At 47.1% G+C, this 23,951-nt stretch overlaps 2 protein-coding genes across 8 annotated transcripts in view; one reads left to right on the plus strand and one right to left on the minus strand.

The window, feature by feature from the left end:
• The first annotated feature begins 1,856 nt into the window (after positions 1-1,856).
• On the plus strand, positions 1,857-22,979 carry RMC1 (regulator of MON1-CCZ1). 6 transcript variants are annotated; one of them, XM_055080618.1, is made up of 22 exons: positions 1,863-2,156; positions 2,858-2,934; positions 3,719-3,904; positions 5,393-5,477; positions 6,340-6,396; positions 7,520-7,606; positions 9,456-9,512; positions 11,040-11,180; positions 11,492-11,595; positions 13,192-13,281; positions 13,373-13,478; positions 14,223-14,334; positions 17,478-17,522; positions 17,776-17,829; positions 18,463-18,591; positions 19,089-19,195; positions 20,659-20,775; positions 21,187-21,264; positions 21,561-21,665; positions 21,753-21,821; positions 21,913-22,138; positions 22,871-22,979. In XM_055080618.1, the coding sequence occupies exons 1-22, from the start codon at positions 2,055-2,057 to the stop codon at positions 22,948-22,950; spliced, it is 2,214 nt and encodes a 737-aa protein (XP_054936593.1). In that variant the 5' UTR covers positions 1,863-2,054; the 3' UTR covers positions 22,951-22,979. The 6 variants fall into 6 exon arrangements, with proteins under 6 accessions (XP_054936595.1, XP_054936593.1, XP_054936594.1 ...); XM_055080619.1 differs by lacking the exon at positions 9,456-9,512 and having other exon boundaries at positions 1,864-2,156; XM_028480549.2 differs by lacking the exon at positions 3,719-3,904 and having other exon boundaries at positions 1,866-2,156.
• NPC1 (NPC intracellular cholesterol transporter 1) overlaps positions 22,733-23,951 on the minus strand; it is a 47,442-nt gene continuing 46,223 nt past the window's right edge. For both annotated transcript variants that reach the window (XM_007127207.3, XM_028480547.2), the window contains exon 25: positions 22,733-23,547. In XM_007127207.3, the coding sequence (XP_007127269.2) occupies positions 23,465-23,547 (83 nt within the window). In that variant the 3' untranslated portion in view covers positions 22,733-23,464. The remainder of the gene's footprint in view (positions 23,548-23,951) is intronic.

Here is a 23,951-nt window from a genome sequence, read left to right on the forward strand (position 1 = left end):
AGCCCACATAAGGACTGAGAAGGAGAGTTGCATCAGTTCTGGGTCCAAATAAGACCCCTGTTCTTGAATAACTCATGAATATTCCTCCCACTTTCCAATTCCCTCCGTTTTACCTCAACCCTTCTATATTTTTGGTGTCTCTGCCCAAATTGGGTTGAGAAGTTGATTTGCAAACTAGGTTCTTTCTTCTCCATTCTCTGGCCATTGAATAAAGCTTGTGCCGCTCCAGTCTCAGTATAGGTTTCACTGTTGGCTACGCGAATCTGATTGGAAAAAGAGCCTCCTCTGTGGTCAAGACAAGGGGTCTCACCTGGGCTAGGACCCCGGAGTGGGTCGAGTCAACCAATTCGGTAACAGTGCCGTTTACTGGGATAGGGGACCCTTGGAGAACACCCTGGTGGGGGTTGATCAGGAGTTTTATTTTAGAGATGTTGATTTCCAGGTGCTTTGAGACATCCAAGGGGAGATGAGGAAGTAGGCGATGTAAGGGCTGAGAGACTGTGATGCAAATGATACAGCCCCTACTCTCACGCATCTCACAGTACAACAGGAACAGATTATAATCAAATACTTACAAAAATAAATAACAAATTTTCAAGAGAGTGAGGGAGTGATTAAGAGGCACTGAATGCTTCTGGGAAATACATACAATGACCGAAAAATCTTCACAAACAGTGACATGGAGGTCTCTGGGGACCCTGATGAGCGGTGTTTTGTTCAGATTGATGGGGCAGCATCTGAAAAACTCAGGAAATATGCATGAGATACTATTATCTGGGTACTAAAGAGAGGAGCTTCAGTAGGGGATATGGGGGAGGGGGTCTATCCCAGGAAGGCTCAGTAGGGTCCTGCTCCGGAACATTTTCAGTGCTCTCTCTAGCCGACTTCCCAGCGCCTTTGTCAAAGCGGACAGCACCCGCTTCCTGAACCAGTCTCCACACCCAGCTCCAGAAACAACCCTCTCCCTGGCTTTCTGTCTACTTCTCTGGCAGGCTCTGCTTGTCCTCCTTTGCTGATTCCTGGTCCTGGCCTCTAAAGGCTGGTTGTGTGTGTGTTTTCCTTTATGTCCCTGTCTCAGGTGATCCCACCCAATTCCACTGTTTCAAATATTCCAATAACTCCCAATTTCTATCTCCAGTTTTGTCACTCTTCTGATGAGCTTTAGACCTATATATCCATCTGTCTAGCGGTCATTTCTCTTTGGATTCACATGTTGAAAACCCAACTCTTGATCTTCCCCACTTCCCTGCCAAACTTCTCAAGCCTCTGTATCTTGGAGAATGGTGCCAAAATCCATCTGGTTGTCGAGAATGGACACCTAGGGCGTCATCCTTGATCCTCCCTTCTTCCCTCCCATCTCTCTTCTATCTCTTGAATGAGGAGCTACCCGCACCTACCCCCGCCCTCCCCCTCAACTATCAAAGCCATCAAAAGAGGCTTTCAGCCCTGCAAGCTAAACTAGGTTTCCCTGTTACAAGCTCACAGCATCCAGGTGCTGACCACAGTACTGTTCTCCCTTACTAAGATCCCTCAGAGGCAGGCTCAAGAAGCCCTCCCAAGAGAAAGGATGAGCTTTCCCTAGACCCGGGGGCAGCCTTGCCCCACGCGAGCACGCGGCCCTGAGCAAGCCTCCCGGAACGTGTCAGCGAAGGTGCAGCTGGGATCCAGGGCGCCGACGCCCTCCCTCGGCACCCGACAGGCTTCCGGGTCACCCCTCGGCCCTCCGCCCTCCGCCCTCCGCCCTCCGCCCTCCACCCTCCACCCTCCGCCCGGTGGGCTGCACTGGGACCCCGCGCTCCCGGAAAGGGGAGGAACCTCTCGCGGAGAGCTGGCCGTGGTCTCGGCCGGTGGGGGAGGCCCCCCTCCCGCGGCCAGGAGGCTGGCGCCGCGAGTCACGTGCCGCAGGGCTGGGGGCGTGGCACCAGGAAGCTGCCTTAGCGCCCGCGAGATCGCCGCCGCCGCCGCCGCTGCACTGCCGGACTCCACGCGCTGGGCGCCGCTACCTCAGCTCCACGCTGGCGGCAGCCCCCGGGCCCACCGCCGCCGCGCCCGCCATGGGCGAGGAGGACTACTACCTGGAGCTGTGCGAGCGGCCGGTGCACTTCGAGAAGGCGAACCCGGTCAACTGCGTCTTCTTCGATGAGGCCAACAAGCAGGTGCGGGCAGGCCCGCGCCCTCCTCCCCCGCGCGGCCCGGCGCGCCCTGCCCGCCGCCCCCGGTGCCCTCGGGTGTCCCGCGCGCTGGGGCCGGGAGCCCGGGGACCAGGCCTGGGGCCTCTCCTGCCGTGCGTTCGCGGGATCCGCGCCAGTCCCTTCCTGTGGGAGCAGGCTCCGCCGCGGCCGGGGCTTTTCCCCCCGAAGTGACAGCGGGGCGGACCCCAGCCCCCGCGCCGACCCTGCGCCCCTCGGCCGGTGTGGTCAGCTGGTAGCACTCCGGTGTTTCCTCGGCTCCTTTTGTTGTCTGTATTTGTCATTAGTTTCCCTTGCATTCAAAGATTTAGACGTTGAGATTTTCATTATTCTCGGAATTTTATAAAGGGGCGGGGTGCGGGGGGCAGCGGGGCGGAGGAGCAGGGTGTGCGCAAATGCCGCGGTGGCGCCTTTGCCGAAACGGATTAAAACTTGGATCCTCGCTCGGCGGGCTGCTCTCGGAATGGGAGACTTTTTTGGTCTCTACTCTCTTGTTTCTGAAGATTCGTGTGGACGCCAAGCCTCTGCAGTTTGCTATGCGCCACGTTAGTTTAGTTGAACCAAGGGTAGGGTCTAGCAGAAATCATCGTTGCAGGTTGGTATATGTGTCTAAAGCCTTTAAAAGTTCAGGCCGTTAAAACGTTGCTGCTTTTGCTTTTCCCTCTCAGGTTTTTGCTGTTCGATCCGGTGGAGCTACTGGAGTGGTAGTTAAAGGCCCAGATGACAGGAATCCCATCTCATTTAGGTAATGATTGTATTGACGTTTTCAGAATATTTCAGCATATAAACAAAATGGTGTTGTCATTCAGAAGATTGTTTTAAATTTTGTCCTTGTCTCCCCTAAAAGGGCTGAAGTGGGGGGCATATCCCAGTCTGTAGGAAAAGGGAAGCAGACACCTGCTGTGCAGTCTTGGTGGCACATCTTAGTACCTCTCGCAGAGTGAATGTGTGGAGGCCTTCCCTGTTGTTTTGGGATCCAGATACTCCAGCGCAGGGCACCTACTTCCTGGCACTTGAAATTAGCCGGTCAGTGCGTTGATGTGCCTATTTCCGGTTTCTTGAGGGGAGGGCCTTCATTTCCTCTTTCGGCCCAGGGTCTTTGCAGAGCTTGGGAGGTGGAGGAGATTCCTAGGTCAGTGTTTCCCATCTAATAAAGTGCATTAAAATCTCAGCTTCCACTATACTTAAGGGGAATGAATAGCAGCCTCTTTTACTTTCAGAGATATCTCAGTTTGGATGATAAACTATCTGGTCACCTTAACTCTTTTGATTACAGAAGGGGAAAGTACAGTGTAGGCCCTCACTTTACATTTTACAATTGGCTTGTGTAAATAGGAAACAGTTTTTGAAGCAGAAAATGAATCAGCCTCTTTTTCTTTGATCATCATTTGTTTGGAAAACACTGATTGCAGCCCCTGTGCTGGGCACCAGGCGTGGGAAGGCTTTGAGTTAGCTTGGCTGCCTTCTGGACAAGTCATACATTTAGTGTGGGAGGCAGGTGAGTGGACTCATACTGTTTACTGTGGTAGGTGCTGTAGTAGTGCTCTGTTCAGAATGTGGCCACAGAGAAGAGATGGACATTTGTCTTGGAATGGGCTGGGGAAGACCACTGCCCAGGTGGGGGAAGGCCTCAGAGTGGAGCGAGGCTTGAAAGAGAAGATTCTAGGTAGAGAAGAGAAGAGGCTTCCGGATGGAGAGAACAAGAAGGCCTGCAGGCACGGTGTTGGGGGGACTCCGAGTCTGTGTGACTGAAAATGAGGTTTCATGCAGGGAAGGGGTGGGTGGTGGTGTGACCTCTGGCAGCAGTCGGCTATATTCTGCTGTGGATTTCGGGCTTTATCTCGTTCCTGAAGTTAAAGGTGGGGCGTGGCATGATGAGATCAATGTTTGGAAAGAGCACACTGTTGCAGCATTGAAGCTTGATTATTGGGAGCCTGTCAGTCAAGGATCCCATTAAGAGACAATTGCTATAATCTGAGCAGGCGCAGGGAAGACCAGCCTGAAGGCACTGTAGACCAGCAAACAGTAGGCACTCAAGGGTTGCTTAAGAAGGTCTGGAGTAAGACTTGGTGGTCTCCTGGGTGTGGAAAGTGAGGGTGAGGCCATGATGATCCAGATTAAGGGGCTCAGGAAGGCTTGAGGCGGGGGAGATACTTAACCCTCTTTTAAAAGAACATCTTATTTACTTTTAATAGCTTTATTGTGGTCTAATTATCATTAATTGCATATATTTGACATATGTAGTTGATAAGTTTCGACACGTTATCCATGAAACCATCACCAGTCAGGACAGTGAACATCCCCTTTCCTCTGAGAGTTTCCTCTGTGGTCCATTTCTTGACTTCCCATGTAACGTCCGATTGAGGCAGTTGTGAGACCTGAGGTGGAGACCACCTGGCGGTGCAGCCCATTGGGTACTGGGTGGCAAAGAGTAGACTCCTTTCAAAAGCACTGCTGTACTTCAATCAAAAATAAGTAAGTAAATAAATATTTCACAGCTGCCAGCATCTCAAAGAAAAAAGAAAGTGCTGCTGTGAGGGCAATGGAGAGGGAAGGCAGCAGTGTGCGGAGAAGATTACTGCATGGGTCTAGACTTAGTTACTCCTAAAGGGAGGCTCAGGTGAAAGTGCAGTGTTCTCAACACCTCAGTCGCTTGTTACCTGCAATTCTGTCGATTTCTCCTGCCACCCGTTGCCAGTTGGACTTTGTTGTTTGAAAAGCGGTCCTACTGATAGCTTCAGAAACATAGTTTTAATTTTAAACTAAGATTTGCTGCTTCCTGAATTTTTTTTGTGTGTGTGTGGCTGCATTGGGTCTTCCTTACTGCATGTGGGCTTTCTCTAGTTGTGGCGAGCGGGGGCTACTCTTCGTTGCAGTGTGTGAGCTTCTCATTGCAGTGGCTTCTCTTGTTGTGGAGCACGGGCTCTACGCGCATGGGCTTCAGTAGTTGTGGCTCGTGGGCTCTAGAGCACGGGCTTGGTAGCTGTGGCACACGGGCTTAGTTGCTCAAGGGCATGTGGGATCTTCCCGGACCAGGGCTCGAACCCGTGTCCCCTGCATTGGCAGGCAGATTCTCAACCACTGCGCCACCAGGGAAGTCCCTTCCTGAATGTTTAACTTGTCTTTTTTCTTCTCACAAAATGATAGATGCTAGAATGCAGTTTTGAAGTGTAACTCATAACCTGCTCTTTCTTCTTTTAAAGAATGGAGGACAAAGGAGAAGTGAAGTGCATTAAGTTTTCCTTAGAAAATAAGATATTGGCTGTTCAGAGGACCTCAAAGACCGTGGTAAGACATATCTTTAAATACAGTATGAAGAAAAGGACATTAGAAGCACATTTGGAAGAGAATGAGTTGCAAAATTCTCGTGTTAAAGGAACCATTTATTATTTTAATGTCATGGAAGCTATAGTTATGCTGCATTGTATTTGAGCCTTTGGATTCTTGAAAGTGAGAAGGACATTTAAATGGGTAAATACTTATGGCCTTCGTTTTTTTTTTTTACTTAATTTTTTACTTAATTTTTTTTTTTAAGTAAGTTGGAACCTCAGGTATATTTTGTATTGATTGACAGCCAGCACCATAGGTTATGCAAAGCATATCTTTGGTGACTTTGTGAGTTAAGCTTACCCGAGTAACTCCATTTATTCACTTCTCTCATCTTTGAATGCTCAACCTAATAGGAGCAGATATTCAAAGCTGGAGCAGCCTGTCGGCATTTTAGTCTTCATAAATCTTCACCATCGCCATTCGTGAAGTAGAGGAAAAGCTGTCGGGAAGGAGGCAGAATCCTGTTTCCTTCTGTCAGTATTAATTACTAAAATTTTTGGAAAGCCCCTAGTAAATTACAGCAACCCATTTCTCTGAAATCAACCATTTGAGGAATGAATTCTCAAAATCAGTTCCTAAACCCTAACAGTATTTGGTTTAACTTGTTTAAAAAAATTGAATTGTCGACCTACTGCTATTAAGGGGGCAGATTGTCCAAATCGGTCTTTTTATTTTTCCTGTCTTTGGGATTTGTCAGGGTTTTTTTCTGATCACTTTTAAAATTTATTTGTCTTTTTCTCTTGTCTCATTGTATACCAAAGTAGGTTGGCAGTATGCTGCCCAATCCACATTTCTCCTCGTGTGTGTTTTTGTTTTCCAGGATTTTTCTAATTTTACCCCGGATAGTCCTCAGCTGGAGTACACTCAGGAGTGTAAGGTATGGGCCTGATTCTTTCCCGGCTGGTGAGCGTTAACTCCGAGGGTAGAGGCGCAGGGTAGCGTGGTAACTTAGAGCACGAACTTGGAAGCAGGTTGTGCTTGAATGCTGGGATCTGCCTCACGTTGGCTCTGACTTTGGACACTTCTTAAAGTTTTTAAAGCCTGTTTCTTCGTCTGTAAGATGGAGCTGGAAGAATTAAATGGATGCAGGATGCTGAACACCGAGCCACGTCAGCACTTGGTGGCTGTCGTCTTCCTGTTGCCCCTGCCCTTCTCTGCTGGGCGGCGTTAGCAGCCTCTTTGGAGGTTTTTGGAAAAGGAGTTCTTTTTCCCTTTTTCCTGACGATGTTTTCTTTTCTCGACTTGTGCTCCTCGTGTCCTTCCTCTTCCCACCTCCCTCCCTCCCTTCCCTCGGTGGAGATTCTAATCCATTTTAATTAGATTTGCTGGCTATGATGAACTAGGCTAGTGGGGGCTCAGCTCAGCGGGCATCGTGGCACCCGGGAAACCCGCAGAAGCTGCAGGTGGATAGGGTATAGCTTTTTCATTTTTGTGATGTTTTTGCTGATTGGGGATCCAGGTGGGTCCCTCAGCAAGGAGGGGCCCGTCTGCAAACGCCTGGGCCCCTGGCAGAGCTCCGGGTGCTCTGTGTGCAGCAGAGCCCTGGCCCAGCTGCCCTTCGGCTCCCAGAGCTGCTCTTCACCACGTGACTTGGGACGAGGCTCACAGCCTCCAACCCCATCTGGGTCAGGAGCCACAGAGAATCTTTAGGCCTTTATACTTTTATAACGCCAGCTTTTATGATGTGTTTGACTCAGAGTGTCAGCTGTCTTTTGATTTCTAAAGTAGATGTTGGTATCTGTGAGTGCTGGGCAGTTGCCTTTCCCTCTGCCCTGTTGACGAGAAGGGCTTCAGATTCAAGTGCTTCAGTGAGGCGTTACAGGTGAAAATCTGGGAACGGTGTATTTAAAAGAAAGTTTGATTTGTTCATAAGTAATCAAATCTCGGTAACTTTTATTAAAGAGCAATACAAACAACAAGGTATTTTAAGCTTTTGAAGAGAATTATACATACATTTTTTTTTCTTTTAATTAAAAAAAATCTTTCACAATTCTTTTCAGACCAAGAATGCCAACATACTAGGATTCTGCTGGACCAGTTCTACTGAAATTGTCTTCATCACAGATCAAGGAATCGAATTTTACCAGGTACTATATCACTTACGTGTGCTAGAGAAAGGTCTGTGATCATGTTTTGGCCGCCTTTTGAATTCAGCACTAGATAGATATTTTGAGATTCCAGAAGCTTTAGTTTTTCGTTTGGGGTTTTATTCTTTTTTTCTAATTACAAGTAATACATGTTTTTTGTTAAGCATTCAAACGTTACCAAGATATATGGAAGGTAAAAGTCCCCCATAGTCTCTAGAGGTAACCATTATGAACCATTTGATGCATGTTCCTCCATTTCATTCCTACACAGGTAGCAACATTTGTTTATTTTACAGAAATGGTTATATTGTATATAAACTTGTGTCTGGCTTTATTTATTTATTTATTTTTTGGCATAGCTGTCTGTTAGACATCTTTCCATATTTGTTCTTGCTGGTATTCTGTTGTGTGGACCTGCTACAGTTTAACCAGTTCCTGTTGAAGTTCATGCTTGTTTTCATTTTTTAGTGATTATAAACAATTCTACAGTGATTTCAAGCAGTGAACGGGTTTGTAACCATTGTTTTCTATTCTTAGGTGAGGCAATTGTTGGAAGGGAAATTACAGCCTAGGTACGAACATCTAGAAAGCTGAAAAGATATCACTAAATTTCTTCTAGAAGTTGCATTCTCACTAGCAATGTAGGAATCTCCATTTTCCAAACCTTTAGCAGAACTGGATGTTATAAGTCTGTAGACATTTGCCAATCTGAGAGGTGGAAAGCCATTTTAATTTGTATGTTTCATTACGAGGGAGGTAAGCATCTTTTGTGTATTGTACATTTGTGTTTCCTCTTGAACTGCCTCTTCCTCTTAAAAAGAATTTTTTTAAATTGTGATAAGCACATAACGTGAAATTTACCGTAGTAACCATTTTTTAAGTGTACAATTCATTAGCGTTAAATATATTCACATTGTAGTGAAACAGAGCTCTAGAACTTTCATCTTGTAAAACTGAAACTCTGTACCTATTAAACAACAACTCCCCCATTTCCCCTTTCCCAGCCTGTGGTAACCACTGTTTTTCCCCTGTTTCTATGAACTTGTCTGCTTTAAGGACCTCTACCTCATATAAGTGGAATCATACAATGTTTGTCTTTTTCTGGCTGTCTTATCTCACTTAGCGTAATGTCCTCAAGGTTTATCCATGTTATAGCATGTGTCAGAATTTTCTTCCTTTTTAAGGCTGAATAATATTCCATTGTTATACATACACCACATTTTGTTTATCCATTTTTCCACTGATGGACACTTGGACTGCTTCCATTTTTTTGGCTATTGTGAATAATGCTGCTATAAACACGAGTGTGTAAGTATCTCTTTGAGACCCTGCTTTCAATTCTTTTGAGTATATACCCCTAAAATGGGATTGTTGGATCACATGGTAATTCTGTTTTTAATTTCTGAGGGGTTACCATACTGTTTCCATACTGTTTCCAATGGCAGTTATGCCATTTTACATCCCCACCAACAGAGCACAGGGTTCCAGTTTCTACACATCACCACCAACACTAGTTGTTTTCTGTTTTATTGATAGCAGTCATCCTGCTGGTTTTGAGATGGTATCTCATTGTGGTTTTGATTTGCATTTCTCTGATTAGTGATGTTGAACAACTTTTCATGACTTGATGGCCATTTGCATGTGCTCTGGACAATGTCTATTCAAGTGCTTTGTTATTTGGGTTATTTCTTTTTGTTGTTGAGTTGTAGGAGTTCTTCATATATTCTGGATATTAACCCTTTATCAGATAGATGATTTGCAAATGTTTTCTCCCATTCCCTTAGGTTGCCTTTTCAATCTACTGATTGTTTACTTTGCACCTTCCTCTTTATCTTTTAATATGTTCTAGCTGCCTGACCTATTGGGAAAGCTTCTGAGATCTCTAAGTGGAGCCAATGTGGAGAGTGTTAGTATTCTTTCAGGTGTTAACTTTGTTGCCCTAACGAAAGCAGTATAATTTAGAATGTAGGAATGGAGGAGATACACCTGTGTAACAGTGTGCAAAGTGAATGTTGTGGTGCTTTGCTGTAGGGCTGTAATCCGAAGCTTAGCTGACCAGCAGAAAGAAAGAAAAACTACACGAATCCCATACATACAGAAATAGAATTTTGTACCTATGATAGCAAGGAAATGACTGCTTGCTTTACAGAAGGGTTCCCTGGGGCAATCATTTAAAAGTATAGCTTTCTGTTCTCAGTAGTAGAAAAGTACATTCAGGTCATCTAGATGGTTTTCAGATCTTCAAGAAATAAGTTAGAAAAAAAGAGGACTCTAGCACATCTTTATTTTATTGTACCTGGATTATCGAGAAACCCACACCCCCAACCCTGACTTCCACGTCTGTTCTGCAGGGCAGTGTTCTGGGAGCATTAACATCTTGGGGCTCTATTCAGCGTTCCTTAATGTATCAGAAGATTGAGAGTATATTTGAAATGTGCCTTGATTATAAAGTACTAGGTTTGCATGCGGAGTCTCATGAACACGTCTGTTAGAAGGGAGCCCCTCCCAGCCTCAAATTGAGACTGCAGCCTGGAAGGTGCCTGATTTGGTGCACGTGGCTCCAGGGGCGTGGCTTTGTTTTGACCGTTTCCATGACGAGTGAGGATGCTGCTCCTCCCTACCCTGCAGTGAAGTGGGCTGCCTAGGCCATCACTGGGGAGGCAGGTCCCCTCGCCTCTCCGAGCCTTATTTTCTCCCCTCAAATTGGCCTAATGATGTCCAGCTCTCAACGTTGTGGAGAGAGTACATGAGCTAAGATTTGGAAGCGCTAAGCACAGGGCTGGATAAATGGTAGCTGTGATAAATAAAAATGATTTTTTTTTTCTGTTTAACCTACTGGGTTTTTTCATCGCTTTTTATTATTTTCTTCATTTACTGTGTCAGTCTTCAGATTTTTTTTTTTTTTTTTAATTTATGGCTGTGTTGGGTCTTCATTGCTGCGCGTGGGCTTTCTCCATTTGTGGCGAGCAGGGGCCACTCTTCATTGCTGTGCGCTGGTTTCTCATTGCAGTGGCCTCTCCTGCAGAGCACCGGCTCTAGGTGCGCGGGCTTCAGTAGTTATGGCGTGCGGGCTCAGTAGTTGTGGCTCGTGGGCTGTAGAGTGCAGGCTCGGTAGTTGTAGCGCATGGGCTTAGCTGCTCCGTGGCATGTGGGATCTTCCCAGACCAGGGCTCGAACCCGTGTCCCCTGCACTGGCAGGCGGATTCCCAACCACTGTGCCACCAGGGAAGTCCCAGTCTTCAGACATTTTGCTGTTGTGTTTGTTTGTTTGTTTTTGGCCAAGCCGTGTGGCATGCAGGATCTTAGTTCCCCAACCAGGGATTCAACCCGTGTCCCCTGTAGTGGAGGCGTGGAATCCTAACTTCTGAATGACCAGGGAATTCCCCATTTGCTGTTTTTAAGTGAAGGCTCTGTTTCTTGAACTTTGCATCAGGTATTACCAGAGAAACGGAATCTGAAACTCCTGAAGAGCCAGAACATCAATGTGAACTGGTACATGTACTGTCCCGAGAGTGCTGTGATTCTGCTGTCCACCACAGTGCTTGGAAATGTGCTGCAGCCCTTCTATTTCCGGGTAAGAGTCAGCTTCCCTTTAAAAAAATTTCCTCTCCTACCTGTTCCTCTAACATCCTAACTGATCCAGTAACTTCAAAGGGGCACGTTCTTTCAACAAGAGCCTTGCCACTTCCGACCACTAGAGGGCACCCCGTACCATCCCATCACCGCCAAGAATGAGTGCTTCTGGGCACAGGCCCCTGGGACCCTGGAAAGGATGGAGAGACATAGTGCGTGTATATATATCCTCAATGATTTGATGTGGGGAGTGCTGAAACATCAGAGGGGGTTTAATAAGCTTTTCTTAAAACTTTTTTCTTCCCCAAACAGGCTGGCACTATGTCAAAGCTGCCCAAGTTTGAGATCGAATTACCAGCTGCACCTAAGTCAACTAAACTGAGCCTCTCAGAGAGAGACATTGCCATGGCAACGATGTATGTCTGTTCTTTGAGAGAATTCCTTCTCGTAATTGCTTTCAGGGATATCATGATAGAAGAAGCATGTTTTAAGAACTCCAGGGCTGCCCGTGCTCCAGTAGCCTTGGAACACACGATAAGGACTCCGCTTTCCCTGCTTTGTACCCAGATCTTATGAATGTAGAAAGCCCGTCATCTTCTTGACATTCTTTTTTGATTTTGTTAACTTTGTGATCTTAGGGAATTTTTCACCATTCCAGTCTGATAAAATGAGAACATTGAACCGATGTATTTCTTAGGTTTCTTAGTTTTAGAAATTTCTTTTCAGTTGGTGAGTCAAAACTTATCACAGATTATTTTTTAGCTAAAATATATCATACTTGTTCTAAAGAAAAACATAGTTTACATTTTTGATCTAACAAATGTAGACCTGAATTACTTATGTAGGAAGGTATATTTTCATTTGGAAATGCAGATATCTCAAATTTTAAAACTTTATTATGAAAGTATCAAACACACAAAAATAGAAACTGGTACAAAGAATCTCCTATATACCCATATTCAACAAATAAAAACAGTTTGCTCCTAAATTACTTCTGATTCTTCTATGGCCTAAAACAGTGGTTTCCAAACAGTAAAATTTTTTAGCATTTAGAATGCTTTTTGTTTTAAGAAATCTGCGGTATCCTGGTTAGGAAAAGATAAAATGAGAACAGTCCTTGCAAAGGGGGAGACCCTTCCCCCAGTCTCCTCCTTGTCCCTGAGGCAGCCCCGGCAAATTGTGAACTCCTGGAATAAAAATGTACATGCAGGAACTGGTCATGGCAACATTTATCAGATGAGGCTTAAAAATCAAGAGTGATAATATTTTCCTGTGATTAAGGAATGTACTCATTATATAAAACTGGGAAATTACAGAAAGTTAAAAAGAAAATGGACTTAGCATATTACTCAAGGGCAGCTATTGACAACATGTATTTTGTTCCAGTAGTTTTGGACATTCTGCATAAGTCATTCTGCAGAAGTTTGTGTTTTTCTTTTGAAATATTGTGATCAAGCTATATTTAGTTTAGTTTTGTTTTTTTTAATTTTATTTTTGGCTGCATTGGGTCTTCGTTGCTGCACGTGGGCTTTCTCTAGTTGTGGTGAGCGGGCTTCTCATTGCGGTGGCTTCTCTTGTTGCAGAGCACAGGCTCTAGGTGCACAGGCTTCAGTAGTTGTGGCTCTTGGGCTCAGTAGTTGTGGCTCGTGGGCTGTAGAGCACAGGCTCAGTAGTTGTGGCGCACAGGCTTAGATGCTCCACAGCATGTGGGATCTTCCCGGGCCAGGGCTCAAACCCGTGTCCCCTGAACTGGCAGGCAGATTCTTAACCACTGCGCCACCAGGGAAGCCCAAGGTATATTTAGTTTTGCATCCTCCCTTTTCACTTAACTTTATAATAGGCTTTTTTTTTAAGCTAACTGCACTGTCTTTGTAAATATTTTTGTTGGCTGCGAAATACCCCATTAAGTGACTATCTCTTAATTTACTTAACTATGGCCTTATAACTCTGCCGTTAGAATGGAGGGACGTCAAACAGCCAGCATGACTTATGTCTCTTTGTTCTGTGATTAGATACGGACAGCTATATGTTCTCTTCCTGAGGCATCATTCTCGGACCTCCAATAGTACTGGAGCGGAGGTAGTCCTATATCACCTACCACGGTATATTTAATGCTTTCTTCCCTCTTCTCCGATTGTAAAATATGAACTAAAGCTTGTCGATCTATTTTTTGACCTTTCTGTTATCCTACAGAGAAGGCGCCTGTAAAAAGATGCACATATTGAAGTTAAACCGGACAGGGAAGTTCGCCCTGAACGTGGTGGACAACCTGGTGGTCGTTCATCATCAGGACACGGAGGTACGAGTGTTGGGGGGTGTCCTGCTTGAAAGAGCTGTGAAAATGGACAAAATATTCTGAAAGAGACTAGAGAGTGCTTTTTATGCTCAAAGTTTTGATCTTCCAGTTGGATATGGGTTTGGATTTCTAGATGGTTTAGGAAAACGCTACCAGTTGGTTAGCATAATTAAAAACTGTTTCACAAAGTAACACGTGAGGAGATTGGACTTTGGAACAATTATTTGGTCGAATCATCTAAGCTGGGGATTCCCTGCCGAGCCAGTGGTTTGTGTAAGCACATGAGCCCTGTACTTCCTCTGTGAGTGTAGATGATGATGGTTTTGAGGCTCTGTGGCCACAGAGAAAGAATTAGAATGATCCTACTGCTTCTACCCTATCAGCTGGGTGTCTGGTGGGAGACAAGCCACTTGCCTTCTTGCCTCGTGGAGGCTGGTGACACCCGTGTCAATAACTAATAAAGATGTTGCAAGTTAAAGTGAAAAAGATCTGTTCAAGTCACTGGAGCTCTTCAGAGGCAGCATGTCATAGAGTCCAGGAATACTTCTGAGAGCTGATAGACATGTACAAGAGAGCTGGGATGTTCCAGCAGGTTCCTCCTCAAATAAGAACCAGCATGCAGGGGTGGAGCGCAGACACGGGACTCCTTCAGCTGATCCGAAACAGCAGATGTGAGGTCACGAGAGGGACGGGTGGAACCGTGGTTTGTCTGGGCTGATAACACTGTCTTGTCTTTCTCCCCCTCAGACATCAGTGATATTTGATATCAGGCTGAGGGGGGAGTTCGATGGCACCGTTACCCTCCATCACCCGGTGCTTCCAGCTCGATCCATTCAGCCCTATCAGATCCCTGTGGCAGGTAAAAGGGGATCTCCGTGTGTGCCTGGAAAGGGGGAGCAGATAAAGGGCTTCCCAGATCTGTTTGCTTTTGCAAGGGGTGATTCTGTTTTCTGTTTTGTTTTTTAAATGATACTTCTGCTGATGTTTTAAGCTAAAATTGTGTTCTTGTGAAAGTGTTTTTTTATTTTTTTGGTCCTGTGGGATCTTAGTTCCCTGGCCAGGGATCAAACCTGTGCCCCCTGCAGTGGAGGCGCAGAGTCTTAACCGCTGGACCGCCAGGGAAGTCCCGTGAAAAGTGTTTTATAAGAGAGAAGAATCTTCCTTTGAAGAAAATAGAATGATTCTCTTCTCTGAGCTTTAAAATGGAGAGTTGTGATTACCCATTGAAGCCCAAATATTTTTTTAATGTTGAGTAAGACCTTGACATTTCTGTTGGTCTGTGCTCTGTAGCCCTGAGGTTCAATCTGGCTGCTTATGGCTGTTATTTTAACCTGGGATCACTTTTCCTTATCTTTCTCACATTCTGCGTCATAATTATAATAAATACTGCATTTTCCCTTGACTGATGGTCACAGTAAGTACTTAGGCTGTGGTTCGGAGGTTATTCTGAACCACTCCTCCAACCTGAAGAGGTGGCAGTAGGAAGTCAGAGAAGAGACAGGGTCAGGATTTCAGAAAAAGGAAAAGAAACCGTTTGGTTCCTTTTGCTTTTTCCCAATGTAATCGATTTTAAGGTAGAACTCAAATCATATTCTCTTCTTTTCAAGGAGATTGGAGTCTAGAGTAAGCTAGTTGAAGTTTCGGTGTGTAAACCGTAGTCAGATGGTACACACTTGGAACTCTGGGAGGAGTGTTTTCTTAAAAGGAATCCCCGTCAGATAGCTTTGGTGTGTCGGCCTCGCCTGCTGGCAGGATATCCTTGTACCCGTCACAGGGAAGAATCAGATCAGGCTCTGGCTGACAGTTTATCAAGAGCACTGCCTCTTGCCTGCCTGCCCAGTCTTGCCAGATCAGCCAGAAGCTGAGCAGAGTTTGAGAATAAGCTACAGTGGAACCTTGAACAGTGGGGTTAATCCACATATAATTTACGGTCAGCCCTCCGTAGCCGAGGTTCTGCATACAAGGATTCAACCAACCACAGTGGTTTTTACTGTTGAAAAATATTCCTGGGCTTCCCAGGTGGCGCAGTGGTTGAGAATCGTCTGCCAATGCAGGGGACACGGGTTGGAGCCCTGGTCCGGGAAGATCCCACATGCCGCGGGGCAGCTAAGCCCGTGCACCGCAACTACTGAGCCTGTGCTCTAGAGCCCGCGAGCCACAACTACTGGAGCCCACGTGCCATAACTGCTGAAGCCCGTGCGCCTAGAGCCCGTGCTCCAAAACAAGAGAAGCCACCGCAATGAGAAGCCTGCGCACTGCAACGAAGACCCAACACAGCCAAAAATAAGTAAAAAATATATATATCCCTGTGTAAGTGGATACATGCAGTTCTAACCTGCCTTGTTCGAGGGTCAGCTGTAGTTCACACATTTGATTAGGTCTCTTGGCCCCCTCTGTTCTTTCCAGCTTCTTCCTTTTCCCAGGGTAGTGATGTTTAAAAGAGTAGATTGTGTCAAATGATTGGGTTGCATCTGCTGCTCACTCAGCATGAAGGTAACTGCTGGCGAATTGGAGCAGAAACAACTAAACATTCCAGCCCTTCAGCTCTGTTCCAGTTGTTTAGGACCAGTAAGAAGGTAGTCAGGTTCTGGTTGGCTGTTTATATAAAGCAAAGGCCAGGTGTGGCTAAAACAAGAGCCCAGAGATTAATAAGAATTCAAGAGTACACGAATCTCTGGGCTTCTAGAGTGGGTTGGCAAAATGTATTTTTGTGGTTAATGACTTTTTGTTTTTCCTGCTGGACTCCAAGCCCCTCACAGGTGTGTAGCATCTTTGTATCTTGCCCACCTGAGCTGTCGCAGGTGTGCTGTCGCAGGTGCGCTGTCGCAGGTCAGGAAGAGCTTGTTGGATTATTTTGAAAGACGAAACCAGCAACTTGGGGAAGAGCCAGCCTCCCTTGTTTCCCCTTCTGGTTTTGGTCTGTTCGACCAGTGGCTCTCAAGCAGGCTACACATTAGGGTCACCTGGGGGGCTTTCAAAACCAAAGCCACCTGGCTCATCTGAGCGCATTAAGTCAACATGATGGGTAGCCAATCAAGGCCCACGTGTAGGACCCTCATTCATAGGTTCCAAATGCAAGTGTTCTTTGCCTCAGCTTGTCTGGTCTGGCCGTGTCCTCTACTGGGGGCTCTGTGCAAAATTACCACCTTTTCCAACCTGCCGATTGAAACCTATTTTCCGATTGTACCTGGGTAATTGGAACAGAACTAGGGAGAGTCATGTTCAGTTTGCAGGCTGCATTTCTCAAGGTCACTGCGGGCTTCTCCCACAGACATACACACTTGAGCAATGTCACTGGTAGTTGTGAGTCCCTGTCACGTGAGGGTTTTATGGGGGGGGGGGTCTGCTTCCCAGGTGAGATCTCTGCCTGGACCTACTCTGTGCAGTGGAGAATTGAGCTCATTATTTAGAAAAGCCACAAAACACTTTATTTGAAATAGTCTCAGTGAATTATCTGAGTATTTGATTCTGAATCACCCAGGTGAATTTCTCAGTTCTTTATTTATTTTTATTTATTTATTTTTTTGTGGTACGCGGGCCTCTCACTGCTGTGGCCTCTCCCGTTGCGGAGCACAGGCTCTGGACGCGCAGGCTCAGCGGCCATGGCTCACGGGCCCAGCCGCTCCGCGGCATGTGGGATCTTCCCGGACCGGGGCACGAACCCGTGTCCCCTGCATCGGCAGGCGGACTCTCAACCACTGCGCCACCAGGGAAGCCCCTCAGTTCTTTAATGTGCACGTGTGTAAAAAAGAAAACGCTGTGAATTGAACCTTGACCTGCTTTCTCCTTGGCGAGACATCTTCATGGATGGTTCTCGATGTCCCCCTTCTTCCTTATAGGTGTTATCAGTGGGACACGACAGTTCACTTCTTTGTTATTTAACTACGGTCGAATGAACATTTACTGAAGGAAGTATTAAGCGTTACCTTTACGTCCCAGTATCGGCAGCACTTTCTGGCTGCATCACCAGCCCTCACACACACGCGTCTTCTCTCTTTGTAGGTCCTGCTCCCGTGACCAGCCAGTCCCCCATCCCGTGTAAACTTTGTATCCTTTCCGAAGGCCTTGGCCGGGCACAACAGGGGAGCTGTCACTTCTCCTTACACTGGGGTCTAAGGGTGGTCCAAGCCCCCGGTCAGGCTTGGAATAATGTCGTGGGAAGCGCCTGTGGGGTTTCCTTCCCATCGAGGGCCGGGCACCTAGGGCGGCCTCAGCAAACAGGGTGGGAGGATGCTAATCGGAGCTGGGTTTGCCTTTTGTCTTCATCTCTTCCTGGTTTAGAATTTCCTATAACATGTAGATTCTTCATCCTGGATTGTCTTTCAACCTGACATCATCATCAGTGCGAGCCAAGGTAGGTCGGGGTGGGGGTCACCCTGTTAGAAAGCTGTGCTTGCTGATGGTCTCCCGTCCGTCTTGGAGGGTGCCAGCCCTGGGAGGGTTGAGAAAGGGGTGACTCAGATCATTTCCAGTGAAGCCTTTGGTTCTTCTCTCCTGGAACCTCAGTTGAGAAGGGCTCTGCCCGCCTGCCCGGCAGTGTGGGTGTCAGGAGGTTAAGGGCTGGTGGATGGCTGAGTTACGGAGCTCCTTTGGGAGCCTCAGGAATTGCCTTTTGACCAATGAGCCAGAGCAGGAGAAACCGGACCCAGGACCGAAGTTTGTGCCCTGCAGACACCCGTTCTCCCTTCAAGGTCCAAGGGGGTTGGTCAGGTGCAGGGAGGGGTCGCCTGTCTGTATGCAGTAGACACTCCGCGGGTACACGTGGAGGGTCACTCTGTGAGGAGTCAGCCGACACGCAGAGGTGCTTTGGCTGCCAGTCCCACTGTTGTCAGACGTGTCCTGAACATCGCAGCCTGTGCTTTGGTGTGAGAAGCAGCCACTGGCTGTGCTTTGCAGCACTTCCCCCCATGAATGTTGAGGGGAACCAGCTTCGGGGCTTTTTTTTTGGTTTGCGTCCCACTATTAAATTTGCTGCCTCTCAATCCAGGTTACCTTTGGAACCTCCAAGTGAAACTTCAGCCCATAGTAAACCTCTTGCCAGATAAAGGAAGGCTCATGGACTTCCTCCTCCAGAGAAGGGAATGCAAGACCGTCGTCCTGTCGGTGTGCTCGCAGAGTAAGTGGGGTCCTCACCCTGCGGTCTGATTCCTGACACTGCCTGTGCCGCCCGCTGGGAGACGGGCCACATTTTTATCTTGTCTGCAGCCGGTAGGCTCAGTGACAAGTGGATTATTTAACCCCCGGAAAGGCTGCTCAGTATAAAAATGACTTGTCTCTACAAGACGTTTCCTGGGTAAAGACTAAATAAAGCAGACCTAAACATGGGCACACATGAGGGTAGAGGCTGCCCTCCCCAGCTTGAAAACAAACCTTTTTCAGAATCCCAAGTCACTCACGACATTTATACCTACTTTGAGAATCTTCTGACGCCCTCTGTAGCTACGTTAGTAACCGGCAAGGGCTGGCGAGTGCCCTTGGGCCCCGCCCGGTCTCTACACCGTTTCTCTGAATGCCCTGGTGACCCCCGGAAATGAGTCATTTCTCTCAGAGTGTGTTTAAGTTCTAAAGTTGACACAAGGTTGGCCGACCTGTGTGAACCTTGACTCCTTCCAGTGTTGACAGAGTCAGACAGAGCAGCGCTGCCTGTGATAGCCACTGTTTTTGATAAACTCAACCAGGAGTATAAGAAGTACCTGGACGCCGAGCAGAGTTACACGCTGGTAAGTTGTATGTACATGACGAGGGCCTCCTCCCCACCCCACCCCGGGTATACTGTCTGTGTAATTATGACGCAAGATTCTGACAGAATGACACCACTGAGGTTTGCTGTGTGCCAGAGGGCAAGGTGGCCGGCCGTAGGGGGAACGTAAATCCAGAGTCCCTGTGTCCCATGAGCTAGAGGCTGAACATCACTTAATGTCTTCATCTTCTATTTTTGTTTTTTAAAAATTATTTTCTTTTCTTTTGGCTGTGTTGGGTCTTCGTTGCTGCGCACGGGCTCTCTCTAGTTGCGGCGAGCGGGGGCTACTCTTCACTGCGGTGCACGGGCTTCTCACTGCGGTGGCTTCTCTTGTTGCGGGGCACGGGCTCTAGAGCACGGGCTCAGTAGCTGTGGCCCAGAGCATGGGCTTAGCTGCTCCGCGGCATGTGGGATCTTCCCGGGCCAGGGATCGAACCTGTGTCCCCTGCATTGGCAGGCAGATTCTTAACCACTGCGCCACCAGGGAAGCCCTCTTTTGTTGTTTTTAATCTATGTTTGATCTTACACGTAGATAGCTCCTTGGTCTGCCTTTATTTTATGGATAAGAAAATCAGTCTCAGTTTGGTTATTTTATATGTCTTTCTGCCAATCCAGAGCCTAGACTCAGTAAATCAGAAATATAATCATTTTGCCACTTGTTCTTCCTTTCCTTTGAGGATGTAATAGCTATAAAAAAATAAGACGTGTCCTGGCATTCAGTCAGGATCCCCTTAGGACTGTGATGACTCAATATTAGCGCTGTGCTTTTCCTATAGTAGGCTCAGGTGTTTGTTGTGAAGGGCTGGCTGGAAAAAATTAACATGGCTTATCAGGGTCTGCTGTACTGTTTCTTATTGTATCTTCTGAAGCTAGAAAGAAGTTCAGGACAAGTGGAATGAATGATTCCACTTCAAGAATCTGATAAGTCCGAAGGCTAAAACTGGAAGTGGTTTTAAACAATAAAAAAAAAAAACCCACAACGCCCGTCCCCTTTAGCTACTCAGGGATAACCCAAATGCTAGATGGCCTGTGATTAATAAAATTAGGGAGTTACTTTAAGAGGTTAAAAAAAAAAAGTCTCCCTGGCAGTCCAGTGGTTAAGACTCTGCGCTTCCACTGCAAGGGGCGCAGGTTCGATCCCTGGTCGGGGAACTAGGATCCCTGCGTGCGGCGTGGTGCAGCCAAAAATTTAAAAAAAAAAGTCTCAATAAAACTATGACTTAGGCTTTTTAGTTCCATCCGTGAACACTGGTGTATTTCCTGACCTCCTAAACTCCTCCCCGGCCAGCACAGGAAAGAGTTTTGTCCAAGTAATGAAGTAAGCGTCATCCTCTGCTAACGTCTTAGGCTCCCAGCATCTAGGGGTTCAGTCTTTTTGGATTAACTGCAAACACACCATGTCCCGGAAGACGACTGAGGTCCCGTCTGTGATGTATTGTGCAGGCACTGGAAGCGGGGCAGAGCCGGAGCGGCCCGTTCCTCAGGAGGCCGGCGCGCACCCAGGCCGTGGTCGACCAGTCTGACATGTACACCCACGTGCTGTCGGCGTTTGCGGAGAAGGTAGGGGGAGGTTCCTCAGGAGGCCGGCGCGCACCCAGGCCGTGGTCGACCAGTCTGACATGTACACCCACGTGCTGTCGGCGTTTGCGGAGAAGAAGGTAGGGGGAGGCTCGCCGCCCCTTCTGGACTGAAGATTCCCAAAACAAAGATCTCCTTTGAAGGGGACTGAGGAAAATGAGTAGAACTCAGAATGTGATTAGAGTAACCGGGTTATCTTGGGTGAGGACTGAATGCTCATGGTGTGGCTTCTAATACTCAGGCCTAAAGATGATCCCCGACCCGGGAGGTTCTGGAGGGGTTTGTGCAAAAGCAGCCAAGTAGAACCCTGGAAGCAAGGGGGCAGATAAACGAGGAGCTGTTACGTGGAGCTTCCTCTGCCACTCTGGTTCTAAACGCTTTTCCCCTCTGTAGGAGATGCCTCAGAAATTCGTGATAGCCGTGCTCATGGAATATATCCGCTCTCTGAACCAGTTTCAGATCACAGTACAGGTACCTTCCAGCCAGCATCTGTGGTCCCACGTTAGAGGGGCAGGGGATTATTAAAGTAAACGCACTGTCAGTACCTTAACTGAGATGACTCTCTCTACGCCACAAGAGTCTGCACACCTGCCTCAGGCTCGGTGACCCTCCTCACGTGACCCCATGTTCTCAGGTGGAATGATCAGTTTCAGGCCAGGTCGGGTTCACCCGTCACTTAGAGCAGCCGTGGTCCTCGGCATACTGAGCCTCTAGTCTGTCGTAGTTGAGCGACGTGGACACCGTCTCTCCTTCTGTCTCTGTCTCAGCATTATTTGCACGAGCTTGTCATCAAGACGCTCGTCCAGCACAACCTCTTCTACATGCTGCACCAGTTCCTGCAGTACCATGTCCTCAGCGATTCGAAGCCTTTGGTAAGTACCACCCGATTTTTACTTTTGTTGACTTAAAATTTGACCTTTCAACATATGGCAAATCTAATCTGAAAATGGGTCTTCCAGGCTTGTCTGCTGCTCTCCCTGGAAAGTTTCTATCCTCCTGCTCATCAGCTGTCTCTGGATATGCTGAAGGTAACTCTCATACAGCAGAGTTCTAAACCCCACAGAAGGGTGTTCCTGTTGCTGGCACTGACTCGGATTTCTCTCTCTCCCTCACTTCTAGCGACTTTCCACGGCAAATGATGAAATAGTAGAAGTTCTCCTTTCCAAACACCAAGTGTTAGCTGCCTTAAGGTTTATCCGGGGCATTGGTGGCCAAGACAACATCTCTGCACGAAAATTTTTAGATGCTGCAAAGCAGACTGAAGACCACATGCTTTTCTACACTATATTCCGGTTTTTTGAACAGCGAAACCAGCGTTTGCGAGGGAACCCTAGTTTCACACCAGGTGAGAATATAGCTGCAGGGAAAAGACCTGGGGCAACCACAGACTCGGACAGTAGCAGGAGAGCACTGGCAGCTGGGGGTGGCGAGAAGCCTTTTGGTTTGGAGAACTCTCGGGTTAGTTTTTATAAAACAAAATTTTGTACCAGCCCGCATAATCCTTAGCCTGTTGTAGTGAGAGTGGACTCAAGGTGCTGATGGAACTGGAGTTCTGCTCTGGAACTGCAGTGGGGTGTCGGGGTGGAAGGCAGGGTAGCCTGGGCCCAGCTCTGTCTGACATCTGGGCCTGGAATGGCCCTTTCTGAAGAATCAGGAACAAGACAGGAAATGGCTGCAGAGGGTTGTAAATGGCCCGGGGCTTGTTGATGTTTTAGTTTTAGGCAGAAAGCATTGGCTAATCACTCTTATCTCCAAAGTTATGAAATCTAAAGCACCCTCTTCCTTAGGATGGGGAGGAACCTGTAACTCTTTCCGGGCTCCCAGTGTTTACTGATCACCCTGCTTCTCTCCCTCTCTCAGGGCCGAGGGCAGTTTGCTGGGGGCTGTAAAGATTCTGTAATGGCACGAGCTGGGTAAACAGAAAGGACAACTCAAGAGCTTAGGAAAACAAAAGTATTTTATGAAAGAAAAATAAGTTAAAACCCAGTATCCACATCTAGGAGCTGCAAAGTGTTCATTCTCGTTTTCCTCCTTTCGTGCCTTGTCTAACAGATTAAATCTGTATTTTCCTTTACAGGAGAACACTGTGAAGAACACGTTGCTTTTTTCAAACAGGTTTTTGGAGACCAAGCTCTAATGAGGCCTACGACGTTCTGAGGTCACTTGCTAGTGGTTTTTTTTTTTTTTATATATATATAAAATGTGTACAAAGTTAATTTATTGCGTTAATAAAGCTCTTTAAACTACAAGATGTTGTAATAAAGTATATCTACGACATCCTCGAATGTTACTAAAAATATGGTATAGAACTTGTGTGATGGCTTACTCCTACAAAAGGAGAAACATTGCATTGATTGGCCTTTAGAAAGTGTCAGTGAGCAGATAGCATCCTTCCTAGCGTCCCCTTCTGCCTGCCCGAGGACCAGGCTTCGTTCCTGGAGAACCGGAAGGCGCTCCGGCGTCTTGGGGCTACCTCCAGGCTCAGTAATACTGCTTCAAGGCAGAGTCTGCATTCCTGAGTTTAAAAGCGCTATGGCCGAAGCTGCTGCTGTTAAATAGCCTGACATCTGTTCGCACTCACTCAGGGTTCAACCGAGCCTTGACAGTGCAGCTGCTGTCCAGTGGTAAACCAAGCAGCTGACCTGCAGAGTCTCCGAAGCCCGTGAGAGGGCTAGAAATTGAGGAGTTGCTCTCGCTCTGTACCTCTGTATCGCTCTTGAGCGGCCAAACTTTTGGCTTTATTTATCGATGGTCCTGTGAGGGTTAAAAAGAATGAACTTTTGGATCATTTCTTAAGGAGATAGTTTCTACTGTCACACAACTTCCTATCCCCCAGGGATTAAGGGGGAAAAAAAACCCCTCATTTTCTTAATCACAAAGCTATAAATCAAGCAAATTAGTACTGTTCTTTCAGCCACAGGTCATTTATAGAAGCCGAAGTGACCACAGAGGTAAAAAGATCCTAAGGAGAACTCCAAATTAGAGCTGAATAGCAGGGGCAGTGTTCTGCTAGAACAGCGAACGGAAATGAAAGCTGTTCCAGGGCACCGCTGGGCTGTGGCTGGACTCGTGTCCTTCACCTCAGCAGGGAGGAGCCCTGGGCTGCTGACACACACGCTCACTCCCAATCTGATGACGCAAGGCCTCCAGTTTCCTAA

This window comes from Physeter macrocephalus, chromosome 19, assembly GCF_002837175.3.
Source record: "Physeter macrocephalus isolate SW-GA chromosome 19, ASM283717v5, whole genome shotgun sequence".
In the NCBI taxonomy this organism is placed as follows: domain Eukaryota; kingdom Metazoa; phylum Chordata; class Mammalia; order Artiodactyla; family Physeteridae; genus Physeter; species Physeter macrocephalus.